Source organism: Eufriesea mexicana, unplaced genomic scaffold (genome assembly GCF_001483705.2).
Source record: "Eufriesea mexicana isolate 0111107269 unplaced genomic scaffold, ASM148370v2 scaffold305, whole genome shotgun sequence".
NCBI classification, from domain to species: Eukaryota; Metazoa; Arthropoda; class Insecta; order Hymenoptera; family Apidae; genus Eufriesea; species Eufriesea mexicana.
The window spans coordinates 376,375-395,775 of NW_016908472.1; the positions used below are offsets into that span (position 1 = coordinate 376,375).

The 19,401-nt window shown below is 42.8% G+C and overlaps 2 protein-coding genes across 10 annotated transcripts in view; one reads left to right on the forward strand and one right to left on the reverse strand.

Moving 5' to 3' along the window:
- Nucleotides 1-250: 250 nt before the first annotated feature.
- Nucleotides 251-1,946, forward strand: LOC108555852 (uncharacterized Golgi apparatus membrane protein-like protein CG5021). Of its 5 annotated transcripts, none has more exons than XM_017911689.1 (5): nucleotides 251-266; nucleotides 678-754; nucleotides 835-1,069; nucleotides 1,437-1,691; nucleotides 1,766-1,946. In XM_017911689.1, exons 1-5 carry the CDS (start codon nucleotides 252-254, stop codon nucleotides 1,829-1,831), a joined length of 648 nt encoding a protein of 215 aa, XP_017767178.1. In that variant the 5' UTR covers nucleotide 251; the 3' UTR covers nucleotides 1,832-1,946. The 5 variants fall into 5 exon arrangements, with proteins under 5 accessions (XP_017767178.1, XP_017767179.1, XP_017767181.1 ...); XM_017911690.1 differs by having other exon boundaries at nucleotides 1,449-1,691; XM_017911692.1 differs by lacking the exon at nucleotides 251-266 and adding an exon at nucleotides 273-460.
- A 4,316-nt stretch (nucleotides 1,947-6,262) lies between these two features.
- Nucleotides 6,263-19,401, reverse strand: part of Lar (tyrosine-protein phosphatase Lar) — a 165,347-nt gene continuing 152,208 nt past the window's right edge. For all 5 annotated transcript variants that reach the window (XM_017911761.1, XM_017911759.1, XM_017911758.1 and 2 more), the window contains 7 exons: nucleotides 11,709-11,848; nucleotides 11,401-11,600; nucleotides 11,137-11,306; nucleotides 9,674-11,034; nucleotides 9,361-9,587; nucleotides 6,929-8,735; nucleotides 6,263-6,826 (listed from right to left, as the gene is read on the reverse strand). In XM_017911761.1, coding sequence (XP_017767250.1) covers nucleotides 6,758-6,826; nucleotides 6,929-8,735; nucleotides 9,361-9,587; nucleotides 9,674-11,034; nucleotides 11,137-11,306; nucleotides 11,401-11,600; nucleotides 11,709-11,848 — 3,974 coding nt within the window. In that variant the 3' untranslated portion in view covers nucleotides 6,263-6,757. The remainder of the gene's footprint in view (nucleotides 6,827-6,928; nucleotides 8,736-9,360; nucleotides 9,588-9,673; nucleotides 11,035-11,136; nucleotides 11,307-11,400; nucleotides 11,601-11,708; nucleotides 11,849-19,401) is intronic.

Sequence of the window (19,401 nt, forward strand, 5' to 3'; positions counted from 1 at the left end):
CAGAGGCATGCTCGAAATTCAAACTATCCGAATCTGTAACTGAATTATGTGATATTTTTATCGATACTTGTCTTATTTCGAACATACTATCGAAGCACTTTCGAGAATGTTAATGATACGTAATCGATCACAGACTCCTTTCATTTCCCTTTTAGCATTTTAATTCAAAATACACCGATGTATGTTTCGCGCTTTTTTCGATCCTAACGAGGCGTTAGCATCGCTGGAAGCTTTTAGCAAAACACGCTAACATGGCGGCTGCGTCGGTAAGTGTTCGGAACGTTTTAACGTATCCGATTTCCATACGTCGACGTCAAGTGTTTTCTTTTTGTTCCATTTTTGAGGCACCAGTTTTCTTTAAAGCACAACAGAAGAATCGTGTTTATTGCGTAAAAATTGAAATTGTTTCGTTGCCGGGTCGAAACAATTATTATTGACATTTGTTCGTGAATCTCTGTACGTATGTATGCATATCGGTTGAAGTTTTGTTCAAATCGATATTTACAATTATTATTTCGCAATATACAAAATATATTTTAATTCCTTCATATTGAAAATGCCTGTCTGTAGAAAGGAAAAGAAAATATAAAGGTTATTTAAGAATATTGTAACAACGGTTTGACATGTATCGTTTTTATCTGTCAACGTTTAAATTTTCTTATGGTATGATTTCATAGATTCCTTTGCTAATGGATGACGATATGATTGCTTTCGGAGAAGAGGATGAACCTGGTCAGAATGGCAATAAACTTAAGTATATAAATTGTAATTGTATAAATAGCTATGCGTGAGTAACTAAGGTTAATACATTGACAATGAATCAAATTCTTATAGACACCCGTATGTCACCATGTTTCACTTAGCCTTCAGAATAGCTGCAATCGTAGCTTATATGTTATGTGGGTGGTTTTCAAATAGTTTTATAACTAGTTTTGTAGTTGTTGTATTACTTTTGTCAATGGATTTTTGGACAGTTAAAAATATCACTGGAAGGCTGATGGTTGGTCTTAGGTGGTGGAATTATGTGGACGATAATGGAAAAAGCCATTGGGTATTTGAATCCAAGAAGGTTTGTTCTTGATTTTTACGAGTAAAGAGGAATTTGCTTTTAAGAGCTGATGTATAGTCCTTGACGTTTGAACTTGCTCTGTAGCTACTGTTCGAGTTATTTATTTCTTATTATTGTATACACTTTTTTATATTTCTTTTTACATTTTGGTAAGCACTGACTTTTGCTTAAATAAATAGTTCAAGGCTCGCTATTAGATTTCACATTTTATGCTCTTGACACGTACTGACCAACAAAAAAATGTTACAGTTATGCAAAAAATTTCATGTTCTATGACTCTTTGTGGACTACGAAATAGAGAAAACATAGAAAGTATGATAATTGCTTATCGTAAAATACAAGGTCTATTATGTGCCCTGTGTTTCAGGGTATACAACAGAATCGCATTAATACTACAGAGGCCCGTATCTTTTGGCTAGCTTTAATTCTCTGCCCACTTTTATGGTCTGTATTTTTCATAGTGGCTCTATTTAGCTTGAAGTTTAAGTGGTTATTGCTCGTTTGTATTTCAATTGTGTTAAATGGCGCAAATTTATACGGATATGTAAAATGCAAAATGGGGAACAATAAAAATATTTCGACAGCCACCAGTGATTTCTTGAGGAAACAAGTCATACAAAATGTTAGTAAATAAAGTATAGTTGGATGGCTGAAATATTTGTAGACTATAAAAGACCACATGCTATCGTTTCACAGGTTACGTCCATGATGAATAGGAGTCCGCCCTCGGGTAATCCGAATGAACCATCTAGCGTGATATAAAATTTCCAATCACGACGTTATTTAAGATCAATGTCGGCGTAAAAGAATATCATTACGAATAATATCAATTTGTATATAACGACATACTGACAATTGTCTCGTTTGTCTCGACGAGGTACCGTAAAATAAAGTTGATATGGAAAATGTTGTTGTTCGGTTATTTCCAGTTGTTTCCATATTTCGAAATAAGAGTTAAGTTGAAGAAGAAAATGTGAAGGTTACGTTAGTTATTAGTTTATTGATGCCACAGGGCAATACATAATGTACACCTTATTTCTCCTCGTCAACAGACTTTCTATTACACAATATTTAATTTGTATAGGTGTTAATTAGTAACATTGCATTTATTATATTCACTTCAGCCTGTTGTATTCTTTCTGGCAAGAAAGTATCACAAAATAATTTCCCATTCTTTCAACGATATTTAATATTTGACTTATTCTTTGTTTCTTTAATTCACATTTTTCTCGGAATTAACGACTGCAATCGCACGACTACAATCTTATCCGAATGGATGAACTCGAGATGAACTCACACACAGTGTAATATACTCGTCGTGGTATTGCACGGAGCAACAATGGCCGATTGTATTTTGTTGTATTAGAAAAGACTGCTCCGAAAACGCGAGTTATATGCTTTTTAAGAAGAAGAATACAACAAACCACATATTGCTATACACTCTGGGATATAAAAAAATTATAAACACTAACAATAGACACGCAGCTAACGTACAACATACACAAAACTTTTGGAATGATACAAAAGAACGTAATAACGTTACGATCGGTATCTTATAAATATATGAATATCGTGGACTTCTTTGTATTGGTAAATTCATCGGATACAATTTAATGCTACTAACTTATAACTAGTAATATGTTTATACAATCATTTACTTTTTCGTTTTCCGTAACATATTGTATTTTTAGTCTGGAACTTTGAACGCGAAGTTGTCGACCATCCTGGCGAAACTGCACTTTGTGCAAGATTATAATTCCTTCTCTCTTTCGTTCTTTCAATATATAATCTTTCAATATATATATATGTATATGTATATGCACGTGACTCAAAATTGTGTACACATATGCATGTGGCTCGAAATCATTGTACCAAAGCTTTTAAAGTTTATTTCATCTTTTTTCACGGATATTGTAAGAATCATACGAATAGATCGTTCGAACTAAAATCGTTACTTTTTTTTCGCTTTTTTTTTCTAATAACTTTACGCGTATTATAGATTTGATATCGTTCGTTATCGTTCAATGGAATGTAATTTTTTCTTGTTTTTTTTTTTTTTTTTATGCACATTGGTTTCTCAGCCTTTTTAGTTTATATTTCACCAATCGTAGTTTCAAACTATGGTACATTTTTTTTTTCTTTTCTTCTTTTTTTCTTTTTTTTTTTTCGGAGAGAGAAGTTGTTTGAAGGATTACTTAATCACTGCTGATTTAATTCACTGACAAACAGCCGTTTCGTGTCTCTTTATTGCCAGCGTGGTAAGAACGAATTTATATTCCGAGGCAGAAGCACGATATTGCTAATTACACATATACGAATGAAACGTAAAAAAAAAAAGAAAAAAAAAAGGAAAAAACGAGGAGGGGGAAAGAAGAAGATAATGTACATGTAATAAATCTCGTCAACGATATAAAAAACAAAGGGAGAAAAAAAAATAATTATAAAAATAGAATTATTTCGAGAGTAACTTTCGTGCTCGTACCAAAGGCCAGTAGTATACAACGATAATAGAGGAACAAATTTCAATCAACGCAACTACTACAAGCGAGAAAAAGTCACGAAAGAAATCAAAGTGGATGCGTGTAAATTACACATGTCGAAGAAAAGAATGCTCGGTGAAATCTCGAAATTGCAATGGACAATAAGAGAGAGGCAAAGATTAAGTATAGTATAATCTTTCGTAACGACGACCGATGTGGTTTAAGTACTATTAAAAAGTACCGAAAATACACGTACACGGTAATACATTAGACACGCAATGGCCTTCAGTCTTACAACATCAAATAAAACGATATGAGATATGAATAAATGCACATGTTCGAAAATCATAATGTAGGTTAATTAGTCATCAATGTAAATCTCGTGTAAAAAAATAGGTACGCAAGTCAAGTTGCCCGAGAAGAACTTATAACAACGATAAAAACGGTATAAAAGGGCGTGATTGGGAAATTGAAAAGCGACGGAAATCTTATGAATACTTATAACAACGTGCTTTTCGATGGAAAAAAGAGAAACAGAAACATATCGATCTTGACAGTCTATAAAATATCCACAGCTTTTTTTTTCTTTTAAATGCGTACTCTCTTCAATTACGATATTTATAATATATATCTATGTATATATTATTTATCATCTTACTTATGTATATTTATATTTATATCCATATTTATAGTTATATTTATATTTATATTTATATAATATTGTTAATGACAAACGGTGCATTTATGTACACTTAGTCACAATTCCTGACCCTCGAACCACTTTTAACCGAAAAAGCGTTATCTATTTGACCGCGAACGCTTTGAAATTTAAAAGTTTCATCTAAGAAGGTAATAATGTATCGATATCATTTCATTCGTTTCTTTCTTTCTTTTGCTCACCTCTTTCTTCCGTTTTTGCTCGTAGAATTCTATAACGAGCATAGAGATTATCGTATAGAAACAGTCGAAGCCAAAAGAATGCCAAAAACGCGAAAGAGGTTCCATTTCGCTTGGGCGAGTATACTTGTTAACGCTACTCATACATATACACACATATGTACCGTATATGTTTATAAATAGAAATTTTTGCTCTACCATTATCGAACAGCGATAAGACGACTTTATACCGAACGGTACGATGAAAATTTGGAAATGTAGAAGATATATAAACGAGTACATGCTTATTGTCCTCATAGACTACTTAAAATTTGTTGTAAATCTTTGAATCGTAAGTAGTAGTATACAGGTCGGAAATTTCTATCGTTGTTAAAAAGGATACGCGGCGTAGGATCGATTGCAATGTATGATCGATGATTGTTTTTGGCATTGATTTGGTATGCTGTCCGTGCCAGGAACACGAACGGTCGAATAATTACGATGACGGATGATCGAATAATTTACGCGAAGTTTCGTTGATTCTCCGTAGGTTTCGATAAGCTATGTTCTCCGATGAATTGTACTTGAAACGAGTTTAATATCCAGCGTGTATCTTTCACGGTTTCGATGTCGAAAACCGTGCTAGAGAATGTTCGAAATTTGGTTAAACGGTGGTGAATAGCTTAGCAACTGGGAAAATTGTAAAAGTAGTCGAGGTAGAAGCCTACAATGGAACTTTGTACACATGGGCATCGAGGGTTCGTGGGAACAGTTCGCAAATCCGACATACAGTGCTTCTAGTTAGTTAAATTAGTTCGCGTAGAAACCTGCACAACATTTTTTGTGCATTTTAATTGAATATAGGCACCGTTTCCTTTCATACTTCCTTCATTCGACACAGTCGCATTATTTTTTCTTCTTCTAATGGCATCGCTTACAAACTAGTCTTAGAACAACCGCCTTACGATCTACTTAAAGTTACAGTAGGTAATGAGAAGATCCCTATCGTGCGTAATGGGTTCAGCATGAATAATTGTCGATTTGGCAGTATGGTAATTTTCACGTCGCTGAGCGGAAATTTACGTCTCTGTGAATTCTTCTCCCTCTTATATTATCGAAATTCTCGCAATTACTCTCAGATTTCGGTATTCTCGCGATATCTTTTCTGTCTCGCACCGATAAGTACTTTTGGAATGTGCCACCGCGCACTTTCTTCACAACTTTGTCCCGCCTTTCGCGTAGCGCGCGTCATTCTCCGCCTATAGCTGCTCATTTTCATCAGGAGTTGCATTACACGTTTCCCACTAATATGGAAGCACTGTTCTTCTCCAACGAATAGGAAAGTTTCGACTGTTCGACGTACAACGAAATAATATCGCGTATATACGTTGATGTCTGATCGCGAGGCACACGATCGCAAAATCATAATCCTCGTCAATTTTTTTCGCTATTCTTAGATTATTTAAAGCAACAGCCATTGTCGGGCGATTCGGGAGATGCGTAATCGCGAGCTATCTCTCGAATTCTCCTCGAGTTGGATATGTTTTAGTGATCGAACTTTCGATTATGATTTCTTCGTGATATTTCTTCTCGCTTGTCAATCATTTTCCGCCCGATTCTCATCGATTTTTAACTCGACAATGTCTATCTTGTTATTTCCTGTGTATACGTGTATGCGTATGAGTCTCTCTCTCTCTCTCTCTCTCTCTCTCTCTCTCTCTCTCTCTCTATCTCTGTGCGTGTAAGCTGCCTAATTCTCTTTTTCCCTCTTTCCTTCTTTGTGTAATTCGTGTTTGTGTGCACTTTTGTGAGCGCGCGCGCGCGCGCGCGCGTGTGTGTGTGTGTGTGTATGTTTGTGTGTTCCGAACCATAAAAGAAATTTCGGTAAGAGATGTTTCTACAGATATGATAGTATTTCTACGACTTTGAGCCGTACGCTCTAAACGGCAGTCTTTTGTCCCGTCTTTGTCGTACGAGAATTTGAATGACAATCGATTCAGCGTTTACGGTGGAGATAAAAGTGAAACCTTTCCGCGTATCTTGAGGCTGTTGCAACACCACTGACTATAACATACTTGGCTACTACGTTGTTGTTCGAGAGGTTAATAATTTATCGCTTTTCTACTGTATTTGTCATTGGAAGGTACGAGTATAGTACGCTTTGCTCTGCAACCACGGCGTACAGGCAACATACTTACGAACTTACATACTTTTCGAGTACTTCATCGTACTAGACGCGTCGCACTTTTGCTCGTTCGCCGACCTCTCTCTCGTTTCTCTGTCGATCTCTTCTGTCTCTCGTCGATTCTCTTTCTTCGCGAGTGTCGGCTTGTCAGTTGGCGTAGTGATCGAAGGAGCCCAAGTATTCCAAACTGGCACGATAGCAGAATTGATACTGATCCTACGGAGACAACGCGTAATTACACAATTGTATCATAGCTACGTTACATCGAAGAAACTGATTCGCCAAACTTACTCGGAAATACGTGAAATATGTACGAACCTCGGTTTGAACCATGGCCGGTCGTTGCGTGCGCAATATTCTGACCGTTTGGAAGATGTCGACCACTCCTTCGTACTGCATACGTTCCAGCACGATGCTGAGCGAGATGAATACGCCGGTTCTGCCAACGCCAGCGCTGCAATGCACGGTTATCGGTCCGTCCTGACCAAATTGTTCCTTCGTTTTGTGCACCTGTCCAATGAAGTCGATGAATCCGTCGCCGGACTTTGGAACACCTTGTTCAGGCCAGTCGATGAACTGAAATTGTCTGACCGTACGACTCGCTCCGTCTCGCGCGTCCGTCACTTTGAACTCTCGTAAAATATACTGGGGCATGTTGTACTCGGCGATGGGATCGACGACGAAGCACTGATAACGGATCGACCTATCGGACGGCCAGTACTGATGGCACTTTTCCCTACCCATCTCTTTTAATTTCGTCAACATGACCACGATCGTGGAATTGTGCTCCCATAGCATACGCCAAAAGTCGTCGGTAGTGTCGCAGAGAGGTCCCTGTGTCGCTATGTAGGCACCCCGATATCGATACCCGTCGATCAAACTGGCGTTTATGTAATCGGATCCTTCTATGTTGCGTTGCGGTTGCAGGCATACTCTGGTACACTCGTACGGTAAAATGTGTACTAGCCGGTTTTTGTGTTTATTGCAGGGAAGGTTCGCCGAAATGAATCGAGACGAGTCCACTTTGATGTTGGACAGTTTCTTGAACTCTAGTTCCATGCCGGTGATATTGTCGATTTCCGGCTGCATCAGCTTTTGTATGTGGGAATGCAAGTTTCTGGCAGGCACCTCGGTGTTGCCACAGATCACCGCCTCGTACAGCGCATCGTGAATGAATATGTACTGATCCTCCGTTTGGACCATGTAGTTTCTTTGAGCACGCAGGCAAGTCACGTGACCGTATATATCGATCATCTTCTCGTGCTTGATTCTTTCGAGCATCGAGTCGATAACTATGAAGCAACCGGTTCTTCCGACACCGGCGCTACAGTGTACGATCAGTGGTCCGCTTTCCGGTGGATTCAGAGACCTGACTCTTCGCAAGAACTGCAAGAATGGCGCGGGATGCTCGGGTACACCGTGATCCGGCCAGGCCGTGAATTGCAACTGTTTTATCTCGCGTCTCTCAGAGTAGCCTGCCCGTGATATTTGGAAGGTTCGAATGCAGTAGGTAGCCAGCTCTTGAACGTCGGTAATCGTCACCGTCATCAAGCCGTACGTCTCGGATCCCCTGCTCGGCCAATACTGATCGCACTTTATCCTCGTCCTTTCCTCGAGCTTCGTCATCATCACGATCGTACTCGATCTCAATTCCCAGCACATTCGCCAGAAATCACCGAACGTTTCCTGAAGCGGGCCTTGCGTGGCTACGTACGCGTTTTGTTTCCTATAGCCGTCGCAGTAATTGGCGTTTATATAGTCCGTACCCGACATGCCGTCGATGGTTTGCAGAATTACCCTGGAATGATCGTAAGCGATCACGTTCGCGTAACGATTCTTCGAAGCGTTTACTTCCATGTTGGAGTGGTCCCAAGTGAATTGTTGTCCGGGTTCGATAGACTCGTACTCTTGACTGAATTTTAGATTGTCGTTGGTTTTTAGGCGCTCGATGTGATTCCCAAGCTCGCTGATCGGAATCGGAGGATGTGACGCCATGCCAGGTGTTTGGAAATTCAAACGGCGCATTTCGACTGGATCGGATGGGGCGTGATTCGAACTTATGTCCGCAGCCATCAATGGCCTAGTGACGGCAGCTTGATCGGGTGCTTTGCAAGGTTGTCTTCGTCTAAAGTAATCGCAAAATCATTGTAAAGCAATCGTATATATGGGCTAAAGGTACGTGTGGGCCGCGTACGGATGAGCTTTGATCTTTCAGCTTAATCGATAAACCCGGAACCAACTGACCAACGCAATTACGCGGCATTACTCTCGTTTATAGCATTAAGCGTTAATTATTTTAAATGAACAGGCGCATTACGGTCGAAAATCATTGAAACGATTCCCGCATAGAAGCGGGAGTGACTCCTCTTTTGATATGTTTCTTTTACTTCGCATCGATACGATCGTCCGTTTCATAGATATCGTCGATCGAAGAGAAGCATGATAACATCTTTTAACACCTCGACGGTATGCATGGTAGTCGCACTTAAAATAGAAGAAAATGTCATTTTTCTTCTCGAACATTTATCACGCTTCGCTTCTCGGAGGTATTATATATACGTATATATGCCTCGAGGACCGACGGAAACATCGATTCGGATAACGAAACGTTTTGGAAAATACACACGTTTAAACGATACTCTATATTTACAAGGAAACTTTACGTCGCGGTACGTCGTCGGTTTATCTCGCTAATCGTCATTAATCAAAGCTTCGTTAAGCCCTTTATACTTGCTTTTTAAGATACTTACTTTTTAATAACGAAGAGGAGAACGAGAAATACGCTAACCATTAAGGCGGCTATTATCGGGCCGACCACCCATACCATACCCGGTTCCTGACCGCTGGTTTTTACCGACACCTCCGGATTTCCATCCACCGGGATATTCGGATTGGGACGTCGAGGCGGTTCACCCGGTGGCACTTCCCTCATATCGAGAGACAAGTATTCGGAGAACGGCGACGAGGTATATAGGTGCTGCAACGCGAAATCATATTCGCCGTTTGTTAATAATTCCAGTGAATACTTAGCTTCGCTACGAGCAACATTCCACGTTTTCATACCGTTTTCGATGTTTCGACGACGGCACGCACAAAGATTCTGTACCGTTTGCTCTTCTCGAGCTTTCGATTTTCGTAACCCTCGTATATCTCTCCGCTGCCAAGATGAAACGTATACGGTATGTCTCTTTGAGTAAATTTGGCAGCGATGTAAGGAGCATTTTCTCTTTCTTGCTTGGCACCTTTGCCCGTGATCATGTCCTCGGTTAATTCGTCCGGTTGCTTGTTAGCCGTTGATGCGTCCTCGGGCACAACGATCAAATAGTAGTGAGAGATCGGTCCGTATTCCTCGGAAGCCTGAGGTAAGATCACTTGAATCTCTTCACCGTTCACCACGCCATAGAAATCCGGTTTAACCATAGGCTTCGGGGCTGCCATTTGCGTGGTTACGGTCATTTTTGCTGGCGGTCTATACTGACCGTCCCGCGGCACCGCGCTCACGTTCACGTTGTACGTGGTGAAGGGTTGCAACTCGTTTATCGTAGTCGTCGTCACGGTGGGATTCAACAAAATCTGCCTACGAGGAACGGTCTGAGTTTGCGTGATACCCTGTGAATCGACAAACTCCTTAACGGCGTCGAAGGAGACTTTGTAGTTCATGGGGTTGAGCCGTATCGGAGGTTTCCAGGATAGGGTCATGGAGTGAGTGGACGAGTCCGGTGCCCTAAGTTCCAAAGGCACATCTTCCGGCTTCACTTTCACCGTTACCTTCTCGCTGAGCTTTCCCAGACCGGTCTTGTACCTCGCGGCCACCGTGATAGCGTACTGAGTAAATTTTTCCAAGTTCACCAGGTCAGCCGATTCCGTAAGACCGACCGTCTTTTGTTTCCACTCGTCTAAATCCTCCACGGCTGTCGTCGTATAAAATATCTGATAACCTACGATTTTGCCACGATTAGGGACTGGCTCCCACCAAACTTCTACGCTAGTGTCCGACGTGGCTACCGCCTTCACCGACATCGGTGCCCGGGTAATATCTTTCTCGGTTATGATCGTGATCTTCTCCGAGTACGGACCACTCCCTTTAGACGTGCGCGCTCTTACGTGAAACACGTACTCCGTATTCTCCTCCAAATTCGTGAAAACTGCTCTCGTCTTAGTCGTGTTCCGGTCGATGGTCGTCGAGTGATCGTTCTTCTTGTTGAACTGAACGTCGTAGTTAGTTATCTGACCGTTCCTGTGCTGTCGCAGAGGTTTATCCCACGTAACGCACACCGTGTCAGGTGTTTGGAAGAAGTAGGACAGATTCGTCGGTGGTCCGGTAGGCTCTTCCTCGGGACTAAACCAGTATTGTACCGTTTCTTGTCCAAAACCAATCGCGTTTCGCCCGGCCACCCTGAACTCGTACTCCACTCCTCGTTCTTCTACGAAAATCGAACGCGAATCGATCAATCGATTAGGAACAAGCGGGTGTACGCGTCGCTCGACACGCTCGTCAACGGTAGGTACAGAGACGATGATCTTACCGAGATCGGTGATTTTGTAAACGTGTTGATTGGTTCCTTGAATAAATTCTTCCTTGAGCGTTTGGTTTTTGATCCCGTATCTTATCCTATAGCCTAACAGCTCGCCGTACGTTTGCGACGGTCGTACCCATTCGAGCTTCAGCACGATCTCGGGAGTCTTGGACGAAACTCTGGGAACGGAGAAACATATTGAAAAAGAAGAAGCAGCGCACGTGGTGAAATTGCGTCGAATGTCCAGAACGGTGTGCACCGGAAGCTACGTACTTTATATTAACGTCGGGCCTGTTGGGTACTCCTCCGGGAGTTTTCACGTCGACAGGCATGGAACGATCACCGTCTCCTTTTCTCGTTAACGCGGCTACCTGTACCGAATAGCTGGTGTCGGGTTGCAAGCCGGTAATGTTCACTTCCAACACGCCTTCGTCCACGTCGCGTCGTATCGGCTCGTTCAACAGATCCTTTCCCTAAAGAAGAGAAACGAAATATCGCGATTAGAGAATTTGGATGTCCGCGGGATACGCGCTGGTGCCTGAGCGTGCATGCGCGCGCGATCTCGCGCTCGATCGACTGACCTTCTCTCCCACTTCTTGCACGTGTATGTGATAACCTCTTAACACGCCGTTTTGTTCTTTCAATTTCGGTGGTTTCCATTCCACGTGTATCGCGGTCGAATTGATCGGCGTCACTTTTACGTCTTGAGGATCACCCGGTACTGGAACGCAAAGATCGATTAATTCGTGCACTTTACGCCCGATGGTGCGCTCACACGCACAGTCGCACGCTCACGTACACATGGTAGCAGTCATACTTGAAAGGGGGTTCAAACGATATCGTAACGAGACAGAAAAACCTGAAAAAAAAAAATAAACAAGGAGGTTTAGCCGAACGGAAAGAAAAGTGGGGGTTGCCCGATGAATCCTGTCTGTCCAGTGGATCGAAGAAGCAACTAAAAATTCCTACTTTCTCTACCGTTCATGTTCGTGAATAAACGAAATGCGAACCAGCTATGCGGAAACATAATATAACGATCGATTTATTGTCTCGTAATCGGTGTAATCGGTGTAATCGGTGTAATCGGTAACGGTCCGTAATAGGTCGTACATGTCGTACACGAAAGGAAGAGACGCGTATAGCAAAAAGTACGGCAAATCAAAGCGTCGTATATAGCAGTTGAAAAATCGTGCGAGAAACGAAATAATTCAGCAACGTGTAACGAAACGAAAGAGAAGAAAGAGACAACGCAAACGAATGAAAACGAATAAAAACGAATTCAAGGAGAAAACGAGAAAACGAGAAAGATAATGAAATAGAACGAGTGATAGACAGACAGAGAGAGAGAGAGACGGAGAGAGAAAGAGAGAGTGTGAGTGAGAGAAAGAGAGAGAGAGAGAGAAAGAAAGAAAGAAAGAGTGAGAGAGATAGAGGGTTAGACAGAGAGAGAGAGAGAGAGACAGAGAGAGAGAGAGTAAAGAAAAAATAATGGAAAATATGTACATGCCACCAATCGCACACGGACAAAACGACGTCCAAACAATATTACGAGGTACGCGGTACCCCATGCTCTACGTCCCTACGACACGATAATCCTCCATTTGAATACCAATAATGTATGTTTTTATTCTGCATTCGATTTGAGAACACGAATGTACGAATGCGCGTATGAATACGTCATCGAGATGCAAGCGCGTGGTTACGTTGGACGATAATGCTACGGCAATATTGGAGAGTCCATGACGAACGAAACCAAGTTGTTTCGTATACATACACGTACACGCGCGCATACATATATGTATATACGGATGAACGCACGTATGCGTATACGTATACACGCGCGATGTACGATCATCGGTGCTGGGTGTGGATGAAAACTGTGCCAGCAAAATCGTGCAATCGTGTTTTTCGATAAACGTGCAAGGATAACAAAACGTATCACGCGAATTTACAGATATCCCGTCGATAAGTCGTCTCGATAATTTGTCGCGAACATCGTCGTTACGTCGTCTCTCTTTTGCTTCCCTTTCTTCTTTGTACTTTCTCCTCGACGTTACGCTAGAGAAATCGCGGAAAGCCAGTTGGACGGATATTTTCCTACTGTCTCGTTTTACTTTATTTTCCAGACGACAACGGAGGTGACAACGACGACGACGACGACGACGACGACAACGACAACGATGACGACGACCACGACCACGACCACGACCACGACCACGGCCACGACCACGACGAGGATAATAAGAATGTTTATTTGTTTCGCGCCGGGTATCGACGATGGACTGTCATGGACGGTCCAGTATCCGGCACCGGAAACGTTATATCGACATTACACAGAAAAATGAAAGAACGCAAGAAGAATTGTAGGAGAAAAGAAAGGAAAGCCTATGGTACCTCTAGGTTTGTACGAGATAACTGCAGCCTCTACAGAGTGTCGCAAAATAAAAATGCGTTGCAAGGAAGATACGACAAAGAAAAGCCAAACACATCTGCTGCATACAGAAATGCTGTATACAGGAGATGAAGTTTCCTTCGGTTATATTTATACGTAACGTGTTCGTTTGTTCTACCGTTACCGCTTTAGTTAATTTAACGTATCAATAATGCCCATAAAATTGCTATGCAACGCAAAAAACAAACTTGGCGAGCGCGCAATCGCAATCGCAATCGCAATCGCAATCGCAGTCGTAACTATTTACGCAGACGTAAATAGTTTTTCATTTTATTTATATTTGCTCGTCGACTGCAGCAACAAAAAGACAGTAAAAAGTAACATCTCCAAAATGGTCTTTCACAGAGAAAAAACAAAACGATATGCGAAAGAGCCGAAAAAAGGAAAAAATTGCGTACGTACACATACTTGTATGTATACGCTTTTGTATCGTATACATATGTATATTATAATAATACGTATATACATATGTATAGATAGACAAAGACAGAGAGAGAGAGACAGACAGAAAGAGAGAGAGAGAAAGAGAGAGAGAGAGAGAGAGAAAAAGAGAGAGAGAAAGAGAGACAGAGAAAATGATTAAATATAGGAAGAAAATTCATGGCACAACTCGAGACGAGCTAAGGGATACTCACCTATTACTGCGCCCCAAAAGTCGCCAAAAAAGTGGGAAAAAAAATCTCGTAAAAATTCGTGTCAACTTCTCACGTACATTGAGTAGAATTATTAAATATTTAATATATTTAGGCATATCAGTGGGTAGCATACTACTGATTATTATCAACGTCAACATGGCCTCTTTTACAGCTATTCTTTTTGCTCTGATTAGGGGGGAGAGAGTGATAGAGAAAGAGAGAAAGAGAGAGAGAGAGAGAGAATGAGATAGAGATATAGAGAGATAGAGAGAGAGATATAGAGAAAAAGGTATGAATTTTCGTCTGTTTCTCTGGTGAAACACGCACACGCGCACTCGCTCGTTCGTTCGTTCGTTCCCTCCCTCCCACGCGCTCGATTCCAATCGCACCCTCTGCTCTATTCGTAATATTTTTTATCGCTCTGCCGAGCAACGTCGGTGGACAAAGTTCTCTTTCGAATCGATCGTTAAATAGAAAAATATCGCTTGGTCCTCGGTTGCAGTTGGTCGCAGAGAGGCGGGAGATGTGAGAATATCTTTATGTTTTTTTTCTTTTTTTTTTTTTTTTTTTTTTTTTTTTTTTTTTTTTTCGTTCTTTTTTTCTTGTCATTTTGGCATGCGCAATCACTACTCCAAATATGAAATAACTAAAGGCTCATGTCCACCTGCCTCCTGCCGTCGAGAGAAAGACCTCTCCTCCATTACGCGGTACGTTGTAGAACGCGCGCGCGCGTGTGTTTTCCCGGATCGGACCCGGATCGGACCCGGATCGAATCGCACGTGGATCATCGTGGATCACGGCGACGATCGACACCGCGCCGCAACGACCAATCGACTCAACGCGGACAAGGAAGAACGCGAATAAACGAGAGGCCAGGAACACGACGAAAGAGTACTTTCCCTCGCGGCACGAGGCATCGAGAGAGGGAAGACCTATGATAAAATGTCTACTAAAAAAGAAAGCTAGGAAGAAAAAACCATAAGTAAGAAGAAGTGGGTTTGGAATATTGTATGGGGTGTACGGGGACGTAGATAAACCGCTAGCCCGCGTGCATTCGAAAGTCGTGAGAGAAAAAAAAGAGAAAAAAAAAAAGAACGATGTATGATCACGCGTCTCGTCTGATTATGCGGACGGAAAAAATTCACGCACGGAATAGACAAGGATGAACGAATCGGTAAAGGTGGAATGTTTTCGAGGAAAAATTTCTTTGTGTTCGCAACTCCAAAAAGTCACCCGCAAAAAACGTTAGCTCGATACAAAATTTCTATTATACTTGCTCATGGGGTAGATTCTCCGTGGGTGGGGTTAGAGAGACGGCGTCTTTTTTGTGTTTCTCTTTTTCGGAGTATACGATCGGGGGAGAAAAAAAAAAAAAGAAAAAAAAAAGGAACAAAAATTTCCGTCCCTCTTTCGTTCCACTTTGTTTTATTAGCAGCATCCACCCGCGCATTCACCCAGGCAAAAATCGCAAAATTCTTCGCAAAATATGCGCGTAATTACGATTGCGTGGTGTTTTTCGAATCGGTCGCGAGTCGCGAATAAACGTCGCGGTACACGCCGACACGCGGGGATCGCGTTTTCGATTGGTTCCTCGGTTAGTCGGTTTTATCGGCGTACGTAGCTCTGACGGATCGCGGACGACGAATCGGAAGGGAAACGAAAGGGAAAAAGCATGCGTTACGTCGTAGGAAAGTGAGAACGATCGGTTTTCGGTTTTTATCGGAGAGACGAACGGCGCGCGGGTCGTGTTCGTTGATCGCTCGATTTTTGTTCGTACTATTTTTCATAGCGTGCGACCGGGTAAAACTCGAGTCGATCGGGTAAAAGCGGCACCGCGACTCGAACCGCGCGACGAGCCCCGTTGCGGATAACGGATGGATACGTGAAAGGCACACACATACGAAGTAAAGTATACTCTTTCTATATACCTAGGAGAAGACGCAAAGGTATGTCGATACACGATATAAAGATATAGCAGCGAAACAATGGTTATATGTAATATATATATACATATAAAGAACGTATTATACGTACGAATAAAATACGTAATTCAATATTAAAGATACGATAGTTAACTTACAAAGAGGCAGAAGATTGGAAAAAAAGTAGGTCGGTGAGTTGCATGCAAAGAACGAAGGTGCACGTATAGAGATAGTAGAGTAAAGAAGGTTTGGTGTAACGATATGTATCATTCCAACGAGCTCGGTGAGTGTAAGAAATTTAACGATATCCCGCGTATTAACGATCCATCGATGTTCGTCTCGAGCGGACAGAGAGTGTTGTGTTGTCTCCAGTGGCTTACCAACCTTACCCCGCTACCCACCCCCCTTCCACTCGTCCAAGGGGGTTTTCGCTTTTCGCTTTTTCCGATATCAGCGAAACCTGGCGAGACGATGCACCCTTCTCTCTCTCTCCCTCCCTCTCTCGCTCTCTCTCCGCCGAGATCGACGCATCGCTGCTTCTTGTCACGGGCTCGTGGCTCGTCGACTAAACGGACAAAGATGACGAAAAAAAGATTGCATGGATATTGGTATTCAAATGTTTCGAAGCGAACAACGTCTTCTCGCGGCAATTCCCTTGTCCTCGCGTCGCGAATTTCGTTCGCGTGCTCAACGTAAGCCCGATTAAATTCGCGCACGGAATTCCGTTTTCCGTTTTCGTAACTACGTATATTCCTCCTAGCACGATCACGATCTTTCATCTCCGCTCCGGGAGAAGAGTGCTCCCACGCGGCTTTTGACGCGTACCGTTTTACTCTCGCATCCTGTACTCTTTTACGCACTCGTTCACGCATTCACGCGTGCACCGACCCGACGTGAACTCGATACGATATTCTCGATACAAGGATTGCCTGTATACTGCCGACGCCGACGCCGACGCCGACGCCGACGCCGCCGCCGACGACGACGACGACGACGAAGCGACGACGCGTAAAGCGATCGAGACGACGATTCGAGATCACGTAGAGAAGGCGCGCTAATCAGATTGCACGACAATCGACGGTGGGGGTGTGTGCTTAATCAAGGGTGCTGTCAGTGCTGGTGCTCGCCATGATATATCGCAATCGAGCGTGACAATTGATATTTAAACACGTGATACGTATAGCGATAATACGGTGCGCTGCGAAAAGTACGGTGCTGTTGTTTCAATGCGGCGAAGGTCCAGCTAATGTTATAGGGTGCGCGTATAATAGTCGCTCGCGCGGGTCCACGCACGAGTCCATTCTCTTCTCTACGTGGATACGTAGGTACGCGCGTACACACACTCACCCACGCACACGTCCTACGTGCATGCGTGCTTGCGTGCATGCGTGCACGCGTGTGTGCTATTTAGGCTGTCGGCTGTTACTCGAAGCGAAGGGTGCTTTTTCGCAATTGGTGGTGCATCGTGAGATACCCTGGCTAGTGGGACACTGCAAAGGCGTGCGTTGCGTGTGGCTTTGTGCGTAGGTGCGTAGATACGTGTTCACCACCTCCACTTCTTCTTCTTCTTCTTTTTCTTCTTCTCCTCCTTCTCCTCCTCCTCCACCTCCTCCGCCACCACCACCACCTCCTCTACCGCCACTACTTCCGCCACACCTCGTCTCTTTTGTCGTGCGTGACACGCGTGTGCGACATTACATGCGTGCGTGGTGGGTGCGAGATAAAACCGTGCCCGCATGAAAAATAATCGTTTCACCGGTGCCCGCCCGTGCACACACTCGTAACGACGGTGATCAAATATATATATATATGATATATATATATGATATGTATAAGTATATATCGATAATACGTTTAGAATAATATAGTCATGGTATATTGGTAGTGGCGATACTAGCGGCGACAATAACAATAACGAACGAGTATATACGTATATACGGCGGTGAACTTTTGTGCTTGATAATGTGCGAGCTTACACGGCAGGGTGCTTTCAGCAGTGCTTTTTATCGTTCCGCCTCGCTTTGCCGAGTCTGCTGTTAGGGGCGGAGGGGAGGGTTGGATCGGTCGGTCCGTAAACGGGACAATGCGTGGGTGGAACCAGGAGTTAGAGGGCTGGTGAAACGAAAGAGGATCCTGGGCGTTCCGTGGTACCGAGTGCAAAAGGTCCGAGGGAACGTTGTTAGAGACGCGTTCGTACGACTTTTTCCGCGACAATGACGCGCGCTTCCACAATGCTCCTCGCGACAAATGATTCCGATTTCGCGTCCAACCAAGGTCTTCGATTATTTCTCCAAACAATACGCGTTTGTTCCTTCTTTCGTCGCGACGAAACGCCACCGACTCTTAGTCGCGCGTCGCTCGTTTCAGATTCATCAAACCAACTTCGTATCGGTATTTCTCGCGCCGCGATTTAAGAATCGACCTTATCCGTCTGCACTACCGCGCTGCTGTCGTTCCCTCGCCTTTTCTTCTTCATTTTCGCCTCGTAGATGCGTGGGATTGATAGACGTGGATTGGCTAAAGAAAAAGAGAGATACACAGAGAGACAGCGAGACAGAGATAAAAAGAGAGAGAGAGAGAGATAGAGAACGAGAAAAAAAAGAGATAGAGAGAGAGAGAGAGAGAGAGAGGGGTTGGTGGATAGTGGTTAAAAAACTCGTACCATGCAGGATCGGTGATGGTACCATACGCGAACGGTACGGTACCAAATGGGAAACGGAAAGGAGAGATCCGAAACGAAAAGCAAAACTTCTTCGTGCATCGGCATGCCATTCGTGGGATATGTTCGGTTGTGGAACCATTCGTAGTGGTTCGAGACCGTGATTTCGCAGACTCGACGACAGCTTGACGGCTTTTCGAGGACGGTGAGAGGAGTTTGTTTCGAAACGGATACGAAGGATCGTTCGTTGTTGGAGTGGGGGGCGAGTGATCCATAGGAAAGAATTTCGGTGAGACCGTGGAGTCGATAAACAAACGAAGGCATGCTCTAAACATGTGCAAACGATAGGTAAAACTAAATTTTAACTAAAGACAGAAGAGCCTTATATATCAGAGATATAGAAATATATTATATATGTATATATACATATATATGACGTGTAAGATATTTATATTCTTATATATATATATAAATATATATATGTATATGTATATGTATATAGAAGGAATTAAGTACGTTACATGTATATATAGATATATATATATATTCTTGCCTTGCGTGATGCATACGCTACAGTATATACACACGTGTATATATATATATATA

Excerpts from the sequence above, each read along its gene's own strand:
- LOC108555852 (XM_017911689.1), top strand. Across the intron at positions 755-834 it reads CAGAATGGCAATAAACTTAA|ACACCCGTATGTCACCATGT; the intron begins GTATATAAATTG and ends AAATTCTTATAG. Across the intron at positions 1,070-1,436 it reads GGGTATTTGAATCCAAGAAG|GGTATACAACAGAATCGCAT; the intron begins GTTTGTTCTTGA and ends CCTGTGTTTCAG.